At 33.7% G+C, this 18,801-nt stretch overlaps 4 protein-coding genes across 5 annotated transcripts; 1 reads left to right on the top strand and 3 right to left on the bottom strand.

Annotated features, from left to right (window-relative positions):
- The first annotated feature begins 689 nt into the window (after nt 1–689).
- On the top strand, nt 690–1,404 carry LOC141722060 (DNA polymerase epsilon subunit C). Its single transcript, XM_074525021.1, has one exon. The coding sequence runs from the start codon at nt 757–759 to the stop codon at nt 1,159–1,161; it is 405 nt and encodes a 134-aa protein (XP_074381122.1). The 5' UTR covers nt 690–756; the 3' UTR covers nt 1,162–1,404.
- Nucleotides 1,405–1,835: 431 nt separating this feature from the next.
- On the bottom strand, nt 1,836–8,169 carry LOC141671626 (65-kDa microtubule-associated protein 8). Its single transcript, XM_074477907.1, has 11 exons — nt 7,929–8,169; nt 7,646–7,849; nt 5,079–5,336; nt 4,778–4,990; nt 4,302–4,457; nt 4,070–4,229; nt 3,838–3,989; nt 3,658–3,745; nt 3,250–3,323; nt 2,564–2,638; nt 1,836–2,378 (listed from the first exon to the last, which is right to left on the bottom strand). Exons 1-11 carry the CDS (start codon nt 8,010–8,012, stop codon nt 2,085–2,087), a joined length of 1,758 nt encoding a protein of 585 aa, XP_074334008.1. The 5' UTR covers nt 8,013–8,169; the 3' UTR covers nt 1,836–2,084.
- Nucleotides 8,170–9,289: 1,120 nt separating this feature from the next.
- On the bottom strand, nt 9,290–13,222 carry LOC141722076 (uncharacterized). The gene is made up of 9 exons (XM_074525022.1): nt 12,368–13,222; nt 11,773–11,882; nt 11,134–11,202; nt 10,784–10,899; nt 10,622–10,676; nt 10,249–10,369; nt 10,008–10,055; nt 9,725–9,819; nt 9,290–9,541 (listed from the first exon to the last, which is right to left on the bottom strand). Exons 1-9 carry the CDS (start codon nt 12,411–12,413, stop codon nt 9,443–9,445), a joined length of 759 nt encoding a protein of 252 aa, XP_074381123.1. The 5' UTR covers nt 12,414–13,222; the 3' UTR covers nt 9,290–9,442.
- Nucleotides 13,223–13,322: 100 nt separating this feature from the next.
- LOC141671633 (putative arabinosyltransferase ARAD1) lies at nt 13,323–18,403 on the bottom strand. 2 transcript variants are annotated; one of them, XR_012555190.1, is made up of 5 exons: nt 17,779–18,403; nt 14,944–15,240; nt 14,757–14,852; nt 14,114–14,633; nt 13,323–13,977 (listed from the first exon to the last, which is right to left on the bottom strand). XR_012555190.1 is itself a non-coding variant. In XM_074477912.1 (4 exons), the coding sequence occupies exons 1-4, from the start codon at nt 18,274–18,276 to the stop codon at nt 14,208–14,210; spliced, it is 1,317 nt and encodes a 438-aa protein (XP_074334013.1). In that variant the 5' UTR covers nt 18,277–18,403; the 3' UTR covers nt 14,018–14,207. The 2 variants fall into 2 exon arrangements, 1 of the variants encoding a protein (XP_074334013.1); XM_074477912.1 differs by lacking the exon at nt 13,323–13,977 and having other exon boundaries at nt 14,018–14,633.
- Nucleotides 18,404–18,801: the final 398 nt, after the last annotated feature.

Below are 18,801 nucleotides of genomic sequence, written 5' to 3' on the forward strand. Positions count from 1 at the left end.
ACATGTCAAATCCATTTCTATATATTAATCCAACTCATAATATGCATCTACTTGTATGCTGAGATGGTAAAACGGTTAATGTAAACTGAAAGACTAGTTGTATTTCATTTTTTATTAGAGAGATCAACATATGGAGAATTAAAAAAATGGTTCTCTCATTGAAACTAGTCATAATATGTTCTATGAGTACTATCCAACAAATATGGTTGCAACCTAAAAATAAAACACTTTTAGTAGAGGACTGCCACAAGTTCCATTACGTCGCTGAACAAATATACGATCATAATATGCGTGAAAGATACTAAAATAAGATCATAAATTCAATTTTGTGAATTATATATAAAATGAAGAACTTTCAAGTGCTTTCTTAAAAAATATTCAAGTTCAAAAATAAAATAAAAATATTATCATATTTTTTAATTTTCAAAAAATATTATAATTATATGCAACTTTATGTAAAATCCGACAGTTTTCTGCAACTCGAATATAACGAAAAAAACTCGACATAACTAATTATAAATCTGACTGATTTTATTTGCGAATATATTTAAATAGGATATATTATCGAGGATTAATCTCCCCATTAATAATCGAATATAGTTTTAACTTAATTTTATTAATCAAAATGAGCTATTTTTCGAGACACTTTAATCTAAAATTTCCCTCCACAAAAAGAGAGAAAAACTCCCGCTTCATTTGTAAGATGAGCCCCAATAAATTCCCAAAACACAACAATCCCCAAAACCTGAATTGAAAATGGCAGAGGAGCAAGCAGCATCAGCAGATGAGATAATACACCCAACATTCCCATCGGGTCGGGTAAAAAGAATGATGAAACTAGACAAAGACATCAACAAGATCAACTCTGAAGCCTTGTTTCTCGTTTCTTGCTCTCTCGATCTCTTCCTCGAATCGCTTGCCAAAAGATCCGCACAAATTGCCATCGACAAGAAGCGCAAGACTGTTAATCTGGAGCACCTCAGAATTGCTGTTAAGAGACACCAGCCTACCTCTGAGTTTCTACTTGATTCGCTTCTAATGCCTTCCAAGAATTCACCAACAGGAGCAGGAGTAACTGAGCCTTCAAGTTCTCGCTCTGATGAGAAGGCACTTCCGTTTGGCACTCGTCGTATCGATCAGTTTTTTAATAAGGGTTCTTAGCACCCTTTTCATTAATTGCCCCTAATTTGTAGTCTGTCTGGTTTTCAAATATTTGTGGTCTCGACTTTTAATATGTGAAATGCATTTTTTTAATGCTTTTAATTTATTGTGTGTTAGTAATGTGTTAATTTGTCGATTGGATGCAATTGAATGTGCTGGTTATGCAATTTTGTTCTCCGTAGTGTTTCTTGTACTGTCTCGAGACCAATTAGTTAATGGTATACCTAACATTTCAGATCATTGGCAATTTATTTGATAATTGTCTCCACATTTGTTGTAAACGTTTCGTTCCTTGCACTTGATTTTGCTGCTTTCTCCTTGGGATATACCATTACTTGTAGTGACTTGTAGCTGCAATAACAGTTTTGTATTCCCTTAGGAAGAGGAAAAGTAGCAAAATAAATTAGAATTCGAATCACATATTCCGTTCAATGAGTAGAACGACATATTTTATATACTTCACATATTTTGCAGAATTGTGTCTACCTCTATTGTACTTTTCATTTATGCTTTCACTGGGTATAACTTGATTGTGCCTACAACCAACAAGATGTTTGAGTAGAACGTGATATTCGTGTGTATATAGATTATAGACATAACAAAGACTAGTTTTGAGTAAAGCAGAAGGAAGGCCTTATTACATATTCAATCCCCAAACATATTGGCCAGCTTGATACAAAGAAGTCTATTATGGAAAAAGACTCCCTTACAGTTTGCCATTGTTTCAATGCTATGACATTATACCTAGATGTCTCTTAAGGATTATTTTGACTAATATCTATTACAAAATGATTTATTCTTCTGCAAATCAGTCTCTCAGTCGACAAACACCCTCTACCTTGTGCTACCTACAATTAATTATTTAGATGTGTATCCGTACACATGGGTTTAAGTATTCAGGGCGATAAGGGCCAAGAAAATGTTCAAACCATAGTTATTGTTTCTTCCTTAAAATAAGAAGCAGTAGTACTGCGAGCAAATTTCTTAAGTTGATTTCCTTTCTTTCCTTCCTTTATAGAAAGGATCCCTTGAGTTGGTGAATAGTTGTTGCTTGATCCCAACTGTTGTATACTCAAACTAATTCTTCTTTCTAGAGGTGCTGCGTTGCTATGGCTTCTACATATGCTTCTGTCAGGAAGAATCCGATTGCCTGTGCCTGGCCTGGGCCCAAACAAACTTTCTTGTTCAAATCCCAGGTTTTGCACCTTTTTCTTTTCCTATGAAAGAAATTGCTTCATTTAAGGACATAACGTATTTATAAAAATTGTGATGTTTTCATCTGTTATTGTTTTATTATTCATGTTCATGATTATAAGCTGCTAATTATAAACAAGAATTTTAACAATAGAGGTTTTTGTTTGTGTTAAATTATTAAATAAAATCAATAAATATATATTCGAACCTTCTGCCTTTTCTTCTCGTCCTCCTTTTCTTGCCTCGACACATTGTATTCTTCTAACATTACCAATAGGGGAATCTGATAAGAAAAGCATCTCTATTAGCGCATTAAGCTTAGAAACACATGCATTTGGAAGCCTATCAGTTATAAGCATTTGTAATGAATTAGCAATGAGCATGCCTGTCCTACTAATGAAAAAGGCTGCAGAATTAATGTATACATAAATGGCATCTATGTAAACAAGTATGAGCACTTTATGTATAACTTGACTTGTGTCTCTGCTTATGCCATAAGTTCGTAGGTCTTTTGTTGTGCAATGCCATTAACCGGATTTCATCAAAATTTTGGAGTTTGGACCTTGAATGAAAATTAGGTCAGCCCACCTTTTTTGCTGTCAGTTTGACACTAACTGAAAAATGCAAAACTGTGCATTTATAAAGCAATTTGAATAGGCTGCTTTGAAGTCTTGTTCAATGTGAATTATGAAGTGTTTACTTTGTCAATGATTGTGAGTCCTAGAAACATTACCTTATCTATCCACAGCAGAGCATTTTTATCAAAATGGTATTTTTTGCCTTCTAGTCTACGCATTTAGAATATCAATCTTTTAGTAAATACATGTGAAATTTGATAAATTTACACATATTATGCATGTAGTGTGTTCTTAAGTACCCTTAAATTAGCATTACCTGGTCATATATGAAGACTTTATTTCGTTCTTCTTCCCAGCCCTTAATTTTGGCTATTAGCAAGTTCATCAAACCTGCATAATAATAATTACATTAAAATTATGTTCAAGAACTTATCAGGTTACTGAAATTCCTGTACAAGGTATATTTGTGGACTTATAATGCCTTGGATTTTGCCAAGCTCATACAGTTCTAATTTCTGTACTCTTATTTAATTCGCAAATGCTTTAGCTTTTATCTATTCTGTTAATTATATGAACTAACGATTTGCAGTATAAATTTTCCGTACCCTATCATCATTCTAGTAATCAATTGTCTAGTCCAGCAAAATTGCCACCTAGAAAGTTGTAGTGTTATACCTTTTTGATACTTTAACTTGCAAAAATTATATTGGCTTACTGGCCTTACTAGGTATTTTATTAACCATAACCCGGGCACGTTCTGCTCTTTTCAGATTTTTGTGTGCGCCTCTGCTTACTGAATAGCGATTCTCATCCTGTAAAACATTTTATGGAACATAAAAAGTTGTTATTGTACTTGTATCATTTGACTGGATAATATCGGATGCAAACATTTTAAAAAACTGACTGTCATGTATTCTTCTAGCCACCGCTCTTCATCACATGCTAATATCCACTTCTCCACTTTCTCCATTATACTTTTCCTACTAAAAGCTTCTTCTTCTGCTCTCTGTATTTGTTTATCCATGCTCGTGAGCAGATCAGCATAATCGATCACACCTTTAGCATGCTTTTGTCAGTTCAGAATGTTTTTTTTAAAGAAATACAATCTACATGGATGCGATATAAAGATGGTTCACCTGAGTTTATCAAATTCATTACGTTGTCCATCTCAGGTTGTGAAGGAATCTCCATGTGTGATCTTTTGCAAACCTCCTCTAGCTCAATTTGTTTGTTTACAAAAAGCTCTTTCATCTTAGTTGTTTTTTGTTGATCTAATCTCTTGACTTCAACCTCAGCCTTACAATAATTAAATAAAACTTATCAGTTTTAGATTGCAATTGTTAAATACTGACCCTCAAGTGTACTAACCTGCTGGATCAAATCTGTAGTGAGGCTTCTGGGATCCAAGATTTCAGCAGATGACGTTGACAACAAACTTGTTACATGGGAAAACAATTGACGATATCTATAAGGTGTGTCCATGAGATTCCACAAATTTGTCAATGCTTTACCTAGATGATGAAGCTGCAAAATAGCAACTTTTCATGAAAAGAGGTCTATATTCTGCCAATGTTTTTCTTCCCAACAAGTTATGCCTAATTTTAGGCAGGTCTGTCTATTAAAGAAGCATGGAGATAGAGTTGTTTATGCTATGAGGTTAAATGAAGTGTCTTAGTGTATTTTACGATTTGTACTTGTACTGATGAGTCCCTTGATTTGCTGGTCCTTATTTTTGAGATTTTGTCTTCTAAATCATATAAGAATCGAAGAAACTGTACTTATGGATGTCGAAGTTCCTGTCTTTAAGATCACATACATTTCGAAAGTAAATGCACAAATACTACCTTTTTAAGCCGAATTTTCTTTTCTGCTTCAAGAGACTCCACACAGCTACTGAGCTTAGCCAAAATACTGTCAGATATATTCTTTGACAATCCAGATAGCTCATTTAGACTTGGGTGAACTTTTGTGACAGTTAAGTAGGAATCCATTCCTAATGTGGACGATAAGTTCTGAATTGTGCTCAGATGTATGTTTACTCTTTGAAGTCTGTCATTCTGTCAAATGAAGAAAACAGAGTAAGTATGATTTACTGTTATAAGATTCAACCCCCAAATGATTTTAATCCATGAGAATTCTTATTACCTTTTCCTTTTGAAGCCTTTGTAGTTCACATTGGTATTCCTCGAGCTTCTTTAGCGAAAGATCTTTCTCATTTGTTAAAACATGCGAAGGTGCAGTTTCGTATTCTGACTCACCTGCTATTTCTGCTAAAATTTTCTGAATTTGTCCTTGCACAGCTTGAAATTGCTTTAATCTCTCTTGCTTTCGCAGTTGCATCTCCTGCAGAGCTGGTGTTATTAAACCTATTTGCTCCTTCAAAGCACCTCTCATTTTCTCTGGCTGTCATAGAAGAAAGATCCTTACGCAAAATTAGTTCTAAAGTCGAGCTATAAAGGTGTTTTATTAATTACCAAATAGATATTAATTATAATCATATGACTCAAGTCATGTAGATGGTCTTAAGATGAAAGCACTTTATTGAACTGGAACCTGGTGTTAAACTTGGGTTTTTTTAAGTTGATCTATAAACTGCAGGCAACCAAATTGTTGAACAAAGCATACTCTAGACATTTTATCTATCTGGAGGAAGCTCTAAAACTGAAATTTGTGCATCCAGGCATTTCTCTAATCCAGTTTTCTGATTACATTAACTCTTTTTTGCTACTATAACATAATCTCAAATTGATATTTCTCAACTTGTTATACTTTGAAATATATGATCTGTTACATAGACTTGCTTCTTGTTAGGGCTGTAATTCGAGCCGAGCTTTTTTGAGCTCGACTTGAACTCGACTCGATTAACTCGGCTCGACTCGACTCGAACTCGTTATCGAGCTCGAGCTCGAACGAGATTTTAGGCTCGATTAAAAACTCGAGCCGAGTCGAGTGAACTCGAGCTCGACTCGATAAACTCGAACTCGAACTCGACTCGAACTCGGTTAATTTTTTTATATTTTATAAATATTTTTATTTTTTATATATGTTATTACTTATGTTATTATATTACTTATGTTTTTCTATATTTTTATTTTTTTCCATTAATATAACTTGATGCTATTTTTATTTGTTATTTACATGATTAATGATATTTTATTTACTTATATTATTAATATGACTTATGTCTTTATATATTTGTTATTTACATGATTGATAATTTTTTCTCGATATGTATATGTAATTTGATATTGGTAGTCCTTTGTCACTTTGTCTATATTTGAGGGGACCCCTTTCCTATTTTTATTTGTTTGAAAATGTTTGCATTTTTTTTTCAATCGGTTGCTTCAAAGTTCAGATGCATTCCTATATATTGTCCTTTTTTCTACTCAAGGGTGTTTTTTTGGTCAACCTTAATATACTAATCATGTCTTTCATAACCTCATTACGATTCTTACCATATTTGATTAACAAACTTAACACTTAACATTGTAATAGTGATACATAAATCCTGAAATTTAGTGTAGTATTGTTTAAATCATGAATCTATAGAATATTCCTTTATTTTAGATTCAAAAGTTATCATTTATTTCAAAATCTAACGGTCCTTTATAGTAATAATGTATTAATACTATATTGATATTTTATTATAAATTCGATTCATACTTTTGATAGTTGTCTAAATTCTAATTGAGATGTCAACTAGTTAGATCTAAATTTACAATTTAGTGATAAGTTAATAGGTATATTATACAACTATGATATAAATTACACCAAAAAAAGTTTTATTATGATGTATTGCTATTAATTAAAATTATTATTTTTATAATTGTTATTTATTAATGATTTAATGTCTATTGCATACTTTTGTTTTAAAAAAGATAAAAATTACTTTTCTGCCCCGAATCCCGACAATAATAAAATTATCATTTTACTTTATTTATCATATATATAAGATATACAATATACAATATAGAAAAATAAATACATTTTTAAGAAATATGAAGATAGAGTTAAACAAAGTTAATAAAATAGATGATTTGAAAAATTATACTAACAAAGGTTGTTATTTGTTTTCTAGTTTATACATGTATTTGAATATGTTGTTAGATTTACCTCAGAACACATGTATGTTATTTTGAACATTTATCTATTGTTATTAATAGTGAAACTAATGTTTTTAAATTATAAGTCTAAATTTCAAAAAAGAAATATTTTTACGAATGTAAAAATAACACTCGAATAATTCGATAAGAACCCGATAACTCGAAAACATGTTAAAAACTCGATAAACTCGTAGGCTCGATAAACTCGATAAGGACTCGATAACTTGAAAAACTCGATAAACTCGAAAATATGTGAAAAAACTCGATAAACTCGTTAAAAACTCGTTAAACTCGAAAACTCGTTATGTTCGAAAACTCGCGGACTGCTCGAACTCGGCTCGTGTATTACCCGAGCCAAGCTCGAACACACAATTCAGGGTCGATTATTTTCAGGCTCGACTCGACTCGATAAAAAAAGCTCGAACTCGACTGTAAAAAACTCGAACTCGGCTCGACTCGGCTCGAATTACAGCCCTACTTCTTGTCTTTACTTTTTTTTTTGGACTTCTTGTTTCATTGTGCGGGTGGGGTTGCAACATGAGGTCTATAGTCATGCTGCTTTAGTACTAAATTAACCTGTGCTAGAAAAAACAAAGCGAAGAAAGTTACCCGTCTAGGGAGAGGATGTTCACCAAGTGATAGTAGAAGCTGTGTAAATTCAGCCTCTGATTCAGCTAGTTCCCGGTGTAGTTGTGCTCTCGAACTGTTTGCACTGTCCACTTTTTTTCTGTAGACCTCTAGGCACTCCTGCTCTAGGCCTAGTAAAATCTTTTCCCTATCACACTGATCTTCACCAACTTCATTCCATATAATCTGTATAGGTAGCAAAAATGTACAATATGTTTGAAAAGTAAGAGAATTACTATCCATGGACAATTAACAAATTTCTTACCTTTAATTCTTGAAGCAAATATCCGCAGGATTTTTCCAGCAGTGCAGAATTTCTTGTTGCCATTGGTGTACCAGATGATCCCATATGAGACTGCACACTGAATGTTGAAGCACATAAAAGAAATCTAAGTTGTTGCCAATGTTTTTCCTCAATTTTTTTTAGAAAAGGAATAGAAAAAAAGGAGGGAGAAAAAAAGGGTGGGAACTATGGTTGTAGATATTCACTTGAAAGATAAGGCTACAAAGTTTGGTGATAGTGAAGCTTTGGCTTCAAGGATCTTTTTTCTTTTATCCTACAGTGTGTGTTTTTCTTAGGCCAAGTTCTTTAATTATTGATACAAATTTAATTGTGAGATGTCATTATTACTATGGTTCTTGCTCCCTTTGGCCAAAATATCGAGTAGTAGTCTTTTTATTAAGATGTAAAGTAGCGTACCGTGCCTTATATTTCGGATCAGAGGCAGTATTAAATTTCAGACGTTATGTACGGGATTTATCAGGAACTTGATTCGGAAGCACTGATAACAGAGCTTGATGATTGTTTCACCATGCTGAGTACTCTGCAGTCTCCATTTTCAGACCATGACACCATATACGACAGTTGATATCAGCTGCATTCCCATTTTTTGTGTCATAAATTAGATATTATTTTTACCTTCATTCTGTCTTGACTAAGGATCAAACTATGTAATGTTATTTCAGTCCTTAATTAAGATCAAAATCATATCATTTGCGACATGCAAGTCCACAATTTACAATAAGCTTGAATCTCTATTCTTTGTTGTTATTTTTATTATGACATGATTATCAAATGAGCAGCACATGATCTCATGCTGAGATAACATTCCACCTAGCTTAACTTTCTAATATGAGTATAGAAATGAGCAGTCTCTGTCTCTGAAGAACCTTCTGAATCAAGTTGAACTTTAGGTGTTAGATTACAGGTGCTCAACGATATTAACATCAATTAATTTACTAATAATCAATCGTAAGTGATTATTATCATACAGAGCGTCTCTGTCATTATAAGGTTATCTGATACATCAATGCCCATAAAAGGGTGTGAAGTTGCTCTCACATACAGTAGCTGCACTAGTTCATCGTGTAAGTAGTACTGCAGACTCTGCAGTAGCAAGATTTATAGTATTTCCCATTTTCGTACTTGTTAGTCTGCACTTGGCAGGACATTCAAGCGACTTGACCAAATTCAAAAACCTTATAATGTGAAAATTACGCAATTGTGACCAAGACTTTCGAATACAAAACAAGCTGGGAATTTCTAACTTATTCATCTCTAATCTGCAAATAACTTGCAGCTTATTCCAGGAATGAAGAGTAGATGCAGAAGCAATTATTGTAAAATCATATTTCATTTCAACAGAAAATTAGTGCCAGACAAGTGAGGTTAAGATCAAGCTTGTCTGCATTTTAGTTTAGAAAGTAGCAACGTTGCAGTAAGTTAATGTACAACTCCAATCTGTATGACATGCTAGGCAATTATATACATTTTATATATTAACAGAGAAGACTGTAAGAAGGCATGTCCTCAATTCGTAATACGCCTTCCATAAGTAGTTCTTTTTCCAGCTGAAAGCGGGTGGACTTCAATACATCCTACAACACATGCGTTGCAATTAGATAATTTACAGAACATAGAAGCACCAGCATCATCAAAATTGCAGGTCTTAAGCTCCCAGTCCAATTTGTATAAACTTAGTAACACATACATTTGTAACAACAAAGTTTTAGAAGAGAATGTATATATGTTGGAACAAGTATGGTAACAAGTTAGCTTACATTGAATTCCATATATGTTGCATTTCTCTTCAGCCACTGTTTGTCCATGACCACAAAAGCCACACAGTAAAGCAAGTCAAAGGCCCACTCACTCTCTGAAAAAGCATCAAGGTTTTACTAATTTTCAGTTTGTAATTGTATATTTCAGTATGTGCAACAGGTAACAGATTCTTTAGGGTTTAGATACGAGATTTGCTTTATATTTATTAAGCAGGCTTACTTAACTTCCTCTCTTTCTGAAATTAACATTGTGACCAAGTTACCGTATAAAAGTTGCAGTTACCTGACAACATCTGAATCAAAACTGATCTAGCCGAAGACGTGGGCTTTGCTGAAATTTTTTAACAAGCTTGCATTAGCAACTCCATTTCAATTAGGCTATCATGTATCAGCAAAGAACAAAATAAAGTTCGACTATCCATTTAGCTCTATGCAGATCAAAACAATGACCGATCTTTATTTTGCAAATGCCATAAAAATTAATAAATAATTTACCAAGACTGGGATAAAGGTGTAAGCCTTACTACTATGCAGCTCAAGCATTTGCATGATCATGAATGTAATATTCACACCAGCAACTGCAAATGGATACTCCCAAGTAGCTCTTTTGCCACCTTGCTTTTTCAGTAGATTCTGGAAAGTTTTCTGCAGTTCCAAATGGCACGTGTTACTCTTTACAAACCTGCGAAATTTTAACATATACCCAATACAACAAAGAGATGAAGTACAACAAATTCTGGTACTTCAGTGTTCCACTATTGACCACAATAATTGGCTATTGCATGGTTGTCATGAAAATATCTATCTAAAAGACATGCATATAGGAACCAGTTAAGATTGAAAAGGCTGACATATTTTAATAAATAACAATCCTCCATTGAAAGATAGGGTACTTACAGAAAACGTCTTGGCAAAAAACAGCAGGTTCTCCAAAGATATGAATCCAGCTCCTCTAGTTATTAATGATATCATATGTATCAAAAAACAAAGTGTTCAATCGTACTTTGGATTGATATATTAAACAGAAGATTTTAAAAACTAATTTAGCAGACGAGGAACCTGAAATCAGTTGACGGGTCTCTTCCTTGCCATCCCATCTCTTTCCATTGATCAGATACTAAATTATGTAATTCCCTTCCTGGGAAAGTAGCATACCATAGAGCTCTCAGAGTTTCCTATCCCCGTAAAGTTTTGATATCAGCATTAGTTCACATAAAATATGCAAACCGACTTTTAAGTTGACAGAGAAGTATAAATTAGGTTATTTCCAAATTTCTTATTTTTTTAGACTCTGTAATATGGCCACTCCTTCAGATATTGTATTGAGTTTAGCAGAAAATATCTAGGTAAAAAATGAATCTAGACAACATGAATAAGAACTATGACAGAATCAGTTAACAAAAACTCACCCGATGTTCGGACCTAGAGGTATCAAAATACACTTTCATCCTATGTTTCAACCTTTTCAGTCGCTCCTCCTGAAGATCAAGAGCAGCCACAATTGAAACATAAACCGTTAAATTTATTTAAATCAACACGTCTTCAGTTTAATTTCACGCATATTGCCTAAGAATAACCCACAAGTCAGGTAGCAACTTTTTAAATGTGTTTATAATGGATGTCCTGTCTCACACTAGTATCATTCAAGAGAGAATCCACATATTGGACACAATCTTCTATTTGTAAGTGAACTCATCAGTGCCAATTCCCCACAGATCCATCACCAACGGACCATGGTGTAGATATAAAATTCTGGCAATTGATTGTCCAAATTTTAAATGTCAAGGATGGGCAGAGGAAAAGATAGTAGGAGTTGCTTTAGCTATTCGACAGAGGGATTTTTATAAAGTTTTGCACTTGGAACCTCTTAAGGAATTGATTACCATTTTCCGATTAAATCACTGTGCTTTAATATCTTTGGGTTAAAAAAATTCGGACTACACATCACATCCTGTGCTCTATAGCACTTCACAGTTATTTCAATTATTTATGTACATTTTTTCCTACTCCTGGGAACATAAGAAGTAAATGAGTATGTAGACACTTGCCTGAGAAGGTGTCAAGTTGATGCACATTCGTCGATAATTTCCCTTTGACTTGAAACAAACACAAGTTAAGCCCTTCCCCATCCACATTGGCGCGCCACATGTTGCATCATCTGCAGTCAACCAGATAAAATTTCTTTTCTTAGGCTAGTATTGTCAACCATCTGGCTCTTAAACAACATCAATACAGTATTAGAGAACATTAAACATATAATCTAAATTTTCTTTCGTGCCATCAGTCTTAGTGAAGCTATTATTTGCATTCTCATACCAAATTTCTCAAGTAGGGAACACTGTCAATGAGCAGCAAAACAGCGTCGCCTATTGATGCCTATTAATTTGGTTGACAAAAAATCATCGTCTAGCAAACATAATATGTTACCAATAACCTGACAGTCCTCTTTGAAAGTTGAATTGGAAGAGAAAACTAGAGATGGATCCTCCTTAACAAAGACAGATTCAACTACATGCATATACTTAAATGAACTTCAGCTATTCTTATGTTCTTGAAAATCCAATATGAAGATCAAATACACAATGAAATATAAAATAAAACATAGAACAAGTTTAATAATAATAAAGAAAGAACACAAAGTACCAGTAGAAACAACGGAGGGGGGAGCATAAGCACACTTTCGAGACATAGTAGAAGAAAGAGTAGGGACGGAAACGAGGCTCCCTCCACTCGGCCTGCTGCTATTTCTATTGCAACTAAGTTACAACTTATATATATACATTTTAAATGAAACTATCATGCAGACAGAGATTCGGAAAGGCATATAAATTTCTACCAAGGGGCACGGGCACGTGTGCCCCTTAAAAAATATATAATATATGAAAGTGCCCCAACAATTGAAATATATAAAGGTATCTTCCCAAAATATACTCGGTATCCCCTGAAAATTAATTTCTGCATCCGCCCCTAAGTTCACATACACTAATATTTTGGCTTCCTGTACCAATTGAGAATCTAAAAGGATTAAGGACAAAACTTTAGAATATTATTATATACTCACTCACTGCTGCAAACTTGTCTCCATCGTTACAGCCCAAGAAAAGAAGCTAGAGGTGGGCAAGTTGGTCGCCCCACCCCATTTTTAAATAATCATCAAATATAATTATCATAATATATGTCAGCAGTCCTTTGTTAATCACCACCATTCCTATCTAAACAGAAACTTCAATTTAGACATGATGGTGTTTTAACTAAACATAACTATTTAATATTTATTATCTGATAATATTCGATAATACTCATGGACATATGCCTCCGTTGCCTCTTGACTTCTTAAGAAGAACCTTTTCTGATATTTAACAACTATCTGAAACTAGTTTGAATATGACACTTTGTTTTTCTTTTTGGAAAAAGAAAAACTGAATTAGTAAACAATAAGTTTGGTAGGAAAAAGGCCAAGAAAATGGATGTTAATAGCTCCATGACCAATCTCAGGACATATTGATGTTTTTGTTACTAGAAATCAATCTATATGCCCTGCTAAATATACTAGTAATAACTTAGAAGGAGTGCCAAATGGATGTGACTTGTAAAATTCAAAGAATAGCAGCAGAAGCAGCAACATCAATTGTTGATGCCTTTACACCTTGTTTGATAGATGACAATAATAAGGCCAACCAAGTTTTGTTCAACCGCTTCTATTACCTTTCTAACAAATTTCTACCAGACTTTCTTTTATTTATTTATTCTTTAATTATTAAATGTTACAATACTGCTACTACAGTTTTACTATACTAGAAATACTCAGATTAGGAACCTTTCAACCTCAGCTCTGGCTCAGGAGTTGCTTCATCTGAATTCAACAAATCGGGGGATCAAGGGTCTGTAACTCTGTGCAGGCAGTATAAAATTAATGCTACTACTATACTAGATACACTCCTGTTGATAGGCATGGCGAAAAGTTTGCTGCTATTTGTTGGTTCTTGCTTTGATCCATCTTGTATGTTCTACGATGCTGTATAAAATTATGATACCACACAACGCTACCTCGTTCTAATTAATATGTACGTGGCATTCAACTTCTGATAGTCGGTTAATTAGCAACACCAAACACCCCTTAGTGCCCTGTGCTTTTCTTCTGATGCGGACAATGATAAACCAAAATGCCTAATACAAATGCAAATGAGTTCATGATAAAGCAAACTGATGCTGTGCCTCACCCATCTAAAGAGACTACATCTTGTATCCCTCAACTGCACAATTGCAATGAAAAAAGGGTTTAAAACAACAAAATCAACTAATAGGCTACTTCCGCTGTGCAAGACATTCATGTTCAATTTCGTGTATTCTTAAAAAAAGTAAAGTATAGATTACTCAGAACTACTCAACCTGTAACAAACTCTGGCGACGGTGTATGACAATCCAACCCCTTCAAAAGGGTTGACCTATAAATGACTATGAATGTACAATGCTTTCCAGAATGCTATCTTCTCCGACGCCACCAGTCAGGCACTTTTAACCTCCTGCTTCTATGTACAGCTAATTTGGCAGCTGGAACCTTGTGCTTTATCTGTCTCCACAACATGTTCACTGCATCTTCTTTCTTAGGAGGATACTGGAATTCATAGTGATGAGAGATTTGTTTTAGCAATCTCCACATTTCAAGCCATTTTTCTTTCGACATCTGGCGAAGTTGATTAACCATGTAATCTCGTGTCAATGCCTCCTCGACAGAGAACACAACTGAAAACTCGGTATAATCCAATTCATCCTCATACGGTAACTCGATATTGTCACTCACAATTACAGGAACACAATGGCTCACAATTGCATCAAAAAGACGGCAGGATGAAGGAGTATCTCCTGCAGGGTGTAGGCAAAACTTCGACGACCTCATCCCATGTATGGACTGGTACAGATAGAGAAAGCGAGTTACAGACAGAACCCCATTACTTGTAAAATAATAAACATCTGTTGAAATAAACTCCATAGACATACAATATCTGTGTAAAATTGTACACGAAAATCTTACCATATTTATGCCTTCTTCTGTAACAAAGCTATTTTCATAGACGACGTCCTCGATATCCTTTAATATAGGAACCAGTTTCGATCGAACTTTACCCCCCTGCAACATATAACAAAGTGCACGTGTCTTATTTCAAGCTCGAACGACAAAAAATGTAAGGTGATATCATTTAACTCTCAGAGGAACATACATCTTTCCTCTCCGTTCTTCCTCGAAAGAACAAAAGGGTTTTGCGTGACTCATATGGATCCGAAGAATTATCGTCCATGAATGAATCCACTACATGCACATATGGGGCCACCACATCTTTACTAAGATTTGACAGGCCCTTCGAGTATCGGCCAAAATCTGCAACGATGAGAATAGAAGCATTCACCTCCTCCCGATAAAATCTGAAAGCATTTGGATGATGCATCGGAATTACATGATCACGTCCTGAAGACCTCTTCCAGTGGTCAGATTCCCTTAAAAATTTAAGCACGTCAACCTGAAATCAGGACCAAGTAAATCTAGTTCTCAAAGGTTTAGTCCTACATGAATAGGATATGGTCCTATATTGTAGGCTGAAGCAACATTTAAGGTATTCCTTTCCGCTCTATGCCTGGCCTTTCTATGTTTTTCCGAGATGGGAGAGATTTAAAAATAGAAAATACTTTACGCTTTACATGATATATAAAGTGATAGGCTAAGAGTCACTGAGTTGGTGTATTTTCAGGGAAAATTTTCGCAAGTTTAACCGAATTATGGTCAGAAAAGAAAGCATACATTATAAGTTAAAACTTAAAGCCGTAAAATTGTGATTTTGCAAGTGTGGGCTCCAATAGGCGCCAATTAAAAGCTAAACACATAAAAGTTTACAGATGAGCAACACTCTCCAGTTTCTGGACAACAGTAAATCTATTACATTAGATGAACCAACCAAACCCTAGTTTCCAAACTCAAAGCTGCTTAAATGAATCATTCTTTTTCCCTTACAGTTCAAAACATGACCATTCTGACCCTGCAGCCAAAACATAAGCTACAGGGTGGGAGGAATAAACATAGGGAGATCTTATGACAACTCCTTTATCATTAAATGATCAAACAAATGACATATATAGAGCAATCTAATTAAATAATCTGTTTAATGAAAATAATCAATTGAAAAACGGCATATTATGATTGAAAATCATAAAGCTGGGTAATACAATTACGCAATAAGTGGTCATGCTAACAGCTATGTTACTCGGACTCGGCTAGAAGTGTCCGACATGGATACGTGTCCAAGTAACTCGGCAACATTTTGAAATATATACATGTTTTTAGCCTAAAATAAGTGTCCAAGTCCGAGTGTCCATGTCCAAGTGTCGAGTGTCCGACACAGGTACTCGAAGATAAAATGAAGAGTCCGAGTAACATAGGCTAACAGTGAGAGCTAGTCTGCAAAATACTACAATATAGCAAAACTTAAAAACAAAATTTATGAAAGAACCAATAAGCGCCATTCTTATTTATACCTAATTTAAGGATGGCACCTTTACCAGGAAACAACCAACACTTAGTCTACATTATCCAAAAACAAACTCCAAAATGATTTATATGCTCTCCTCTCATTTCCATATGCCCATGTTAACTTATGTCACCTCGATTACAGCCCATGACTAACGACCAATGACAATAAACATATTAAAATGTGATAAGAACTGAAACTAAAAGCAGCAAAAAAGGCCATGTTAACTTAATTACAAAATAAAGCAAGAACATTAGTATCAAATGAGCAGAGTTGTGCCTGAGATTTAGAGGGCCCTGTGCAAGATTTTAAAAAAGTGCCCTGATAATTTAAACTTTTTTAAAAAATACATGAAAAAATAAAAAAACATGTAAATTATAAAAGTAATATAACAATTAAATTGCATAAATTAACTGTATTATATAATGAAAATTAACAAAATTGTAAAATATTAAAACAAGTAAATATATGATATAAATTATCATAAAATCGTCATTCTAGGTTCTAGTTTTTTTTTGAAGCACACTTACTATTAATAATTTAATAATCAACATGTTTTCGCAAACTATTAAATTTTAGAAATTGGAAATTTATCTAAAAATAAAAAATTATATATGTAAATTTAAATTTATATGTACATCTGTTTAAATTTGTATAAATCCATTCTATTGTTTATTTTATATTTAAAACATAATCATTACTTGAACGATCGAGAAGGGAGAAAAAAAGTTAACTAGTATACATATTTAAATTACTAATTTTAATGAAATCGTTGAAATTGGTACTTCAATGTGAGTTTATCTTGTTAGAAGCGTAAGGAGGGCACTCATAATATTTTTTGATATAAGTATTTATTTTTATTAATATGATTTTTTATATTATTGTTTCTAGAATTTATTTGACTTATTCAAGAAAGCAATCAAAATTATGTATGTGTATAATACTATATCTCAAACGTTTTTCTTTTCATTTTCATTTTTTAACATTAAAAATCATAATTCTAAATTGTTTACTAATTTTTTTATTTTAACTTTATATACACCTACATAAAAAAAATGTGCCATAGAATGATTGAGGGCCCTGTTCCGTCGAACAACTCGCACACCCTCGGGCACGGCTCTGCAAATGAGTTGTAACGAACACATCCCACTGCCACTCACTAGAGCATCCTCAAAAGATACATAGATTTTAAAAACTAAATTAATACTTTAGGTAATTCTCAAATCATCACCTCGACTAAATTCCATATACATTATAATTCAATTCCCCTAATCAATTATACATAGAGAGAGCCTTAAAATTAACTAAATACCGATCAACTAATTAAAATTTAGGAAACAAGCAAAGTGATCAAGGAATAGCAATTAACAATTCCGCCAAAATTACCTAAATAACTATCAACTAATTAAAATTTGGGAAACAAGCAAAGTGATTGAAACATATCAGTAACTCTAACAGGAGCATATAAAACAGGAATTTACGAGAATTAACGAATTAAAACAAAAAACAAAGGCCGAGTTTGGGAAGGGCACCTGCCTGCAATTGCTTATCAAATTGAGTATCAGGATCAGTCATATTATGTCCATGAGTATTAAAACTCAGCGAAGAAAAGAATGGCAAGAAAAAAACATCAGCCAATTCGGGGTCGAAAACTCGAACAGCCTCTCGATTATCCTGATCACCAATTGGAGTATACAAAAGAGAAGCCATCATCCAATACTCAACACTATGTTGTTTTTTAAGTCCATTTTTAGGCCAAGGAGGTAGAGTCTGAACAGTGACAGGTGGCATGTCTTGATAAGGGGTTCTAATAAGCATTCCTATGTTGAATCGTTTGGGCAAATCATACATGTATACTTTAAGTGGTTGGGTTGTTGATGATGAGGTGGCACAATTAGTTGTTGTGTTTGAGGAAGTGAGGGTTATTGAGGAGAAAGTGGATCGAACATCAACGCCGCCTTTGAGGATTGAGAATGTTAAGATTATTACAACCAAGAACACCAGTGTTATAATTGTTGTCCATATTGTTCTCATTTCATGAAACAGAGCTGCTTGAGTTGAGAGTTAGATTGGATCTTGCGGTTTTTGAATCTATCGGGTGCTCATAGCAGTAGCCTTTGTAGTGTGTGCTTTTTTATATCCTCTTTTCGATTTCTTCAAGTTACTAAATCACAAAACCCGACTCCACAAAGTTTGAACTAAGATTTAAGAAAATATTGAAAATATTGAATTTGATTAAAAAATATATTTTTTGAGATTGATCCGATATATCTGTTAATCACAACATGAGAAAATAGTCCAAAAATGAGGACTATTATAATATATTATTTGTTTTTAGGAAATTTATCAAAAATACAATTATTTTGTAAAATTCTTTGCCATTTTATCAAATTCTGAAAATATTTGCAAAAATACGATGGTGCAAAATATGTTGCACTTAATTTGAATTTTGAAACTGTTTTAGGTTATGTTGTATTTCAGATTATATTCTATGTTATATTTTAGGTTGCAAATTATGTTACAAATGTGGTTAAAAAATTGCTAAACGTATTTTCGCAA

This window comes from Apium graveolens, chromosome 1 (assembly GCF_009905375.1).
Source record: "Apium graveolens cultivar Ventura chromosome 1, ASM990537v1, whole genome shotgun sequence".
Classification (NCBI taxonomy): domain Eukaryota; kingdom Viridiplantae; phylum Streptophyta; class Magnoliopsida; order Apiales; family Apiaceae; genus Apium; species Apium graveolens.

Bases quoted from the DNA above. Each gene is read 5' to 3' on its own strand.
- LOC141722060 (XM_074525021.1), top strand. From the start codon at position 757: ATGGCAGAGGAGCAAGCAGCATCAGCAGATGAGATAATACACCCAACA.
- LOC141671626 (XM_074477907.1), bottom strand. From the start codon at position 8,012: ATGGGATCATCTGGTACACCAATGGCAACAAGAAATTCTGCACTGCTG. The intron at 4,230-4,301 runs GTTAGTACACTT...AATTATTGTAAG, and splicing joins CTACAGATTTGATCCAGCAG to GCTGAGGTTGAAGTCAAGAG. The intron at 2,639-3,249 runs GTAATGCTAATT...TTTTCTTATCAG, and splicing joins AAGTCTTCATATATGACCAG to ATTCCCCTATTGGTAATGTT.
- LOC141722076 (XM_074525022.1), bottom strand. From the start codon at position 12,413: ATGTCTCGAAAGTGTGCTTATGCTCCCCCCTCCGTTGTTTCTACTG. The intron at 11,203-11,772 runs GCAAGTGTCTAC...CTTGATCTTCAG, and splicing joins TCAACTTGACACCTTCTCAG to GAGGAGCGACTGAAAAGGTT. The intron at 9,542-9,724 runs GTAAGCTAACTT...CATGTGTTGTAG, and splicing joins CAACATATATGGAATTCAAT to GATGTATTGAAGTCCACCCG.
- LOC141671633 (XM_074477912.1), bottom strand. From the start codon at position 18,276: ATGAGAACAATATGGACAACAATTATAACACTGGTGTTCTTGGTTGTA. The intron at 15,241-17,778 runs GCAGGTGCCCTT...TCCTGATTTCAG, and splicing joins AATTTGATAAGCAATTGCAG to GTTGACGTGCTTAAATTTTT. The intron at 14,853-14,943 runs GTATGTTCCTCT...TATATGTTGCAG, and splicing joins GAAGAACGGAGAGGAAAGAT to GGGGGTAAAGTTCGATCGAA.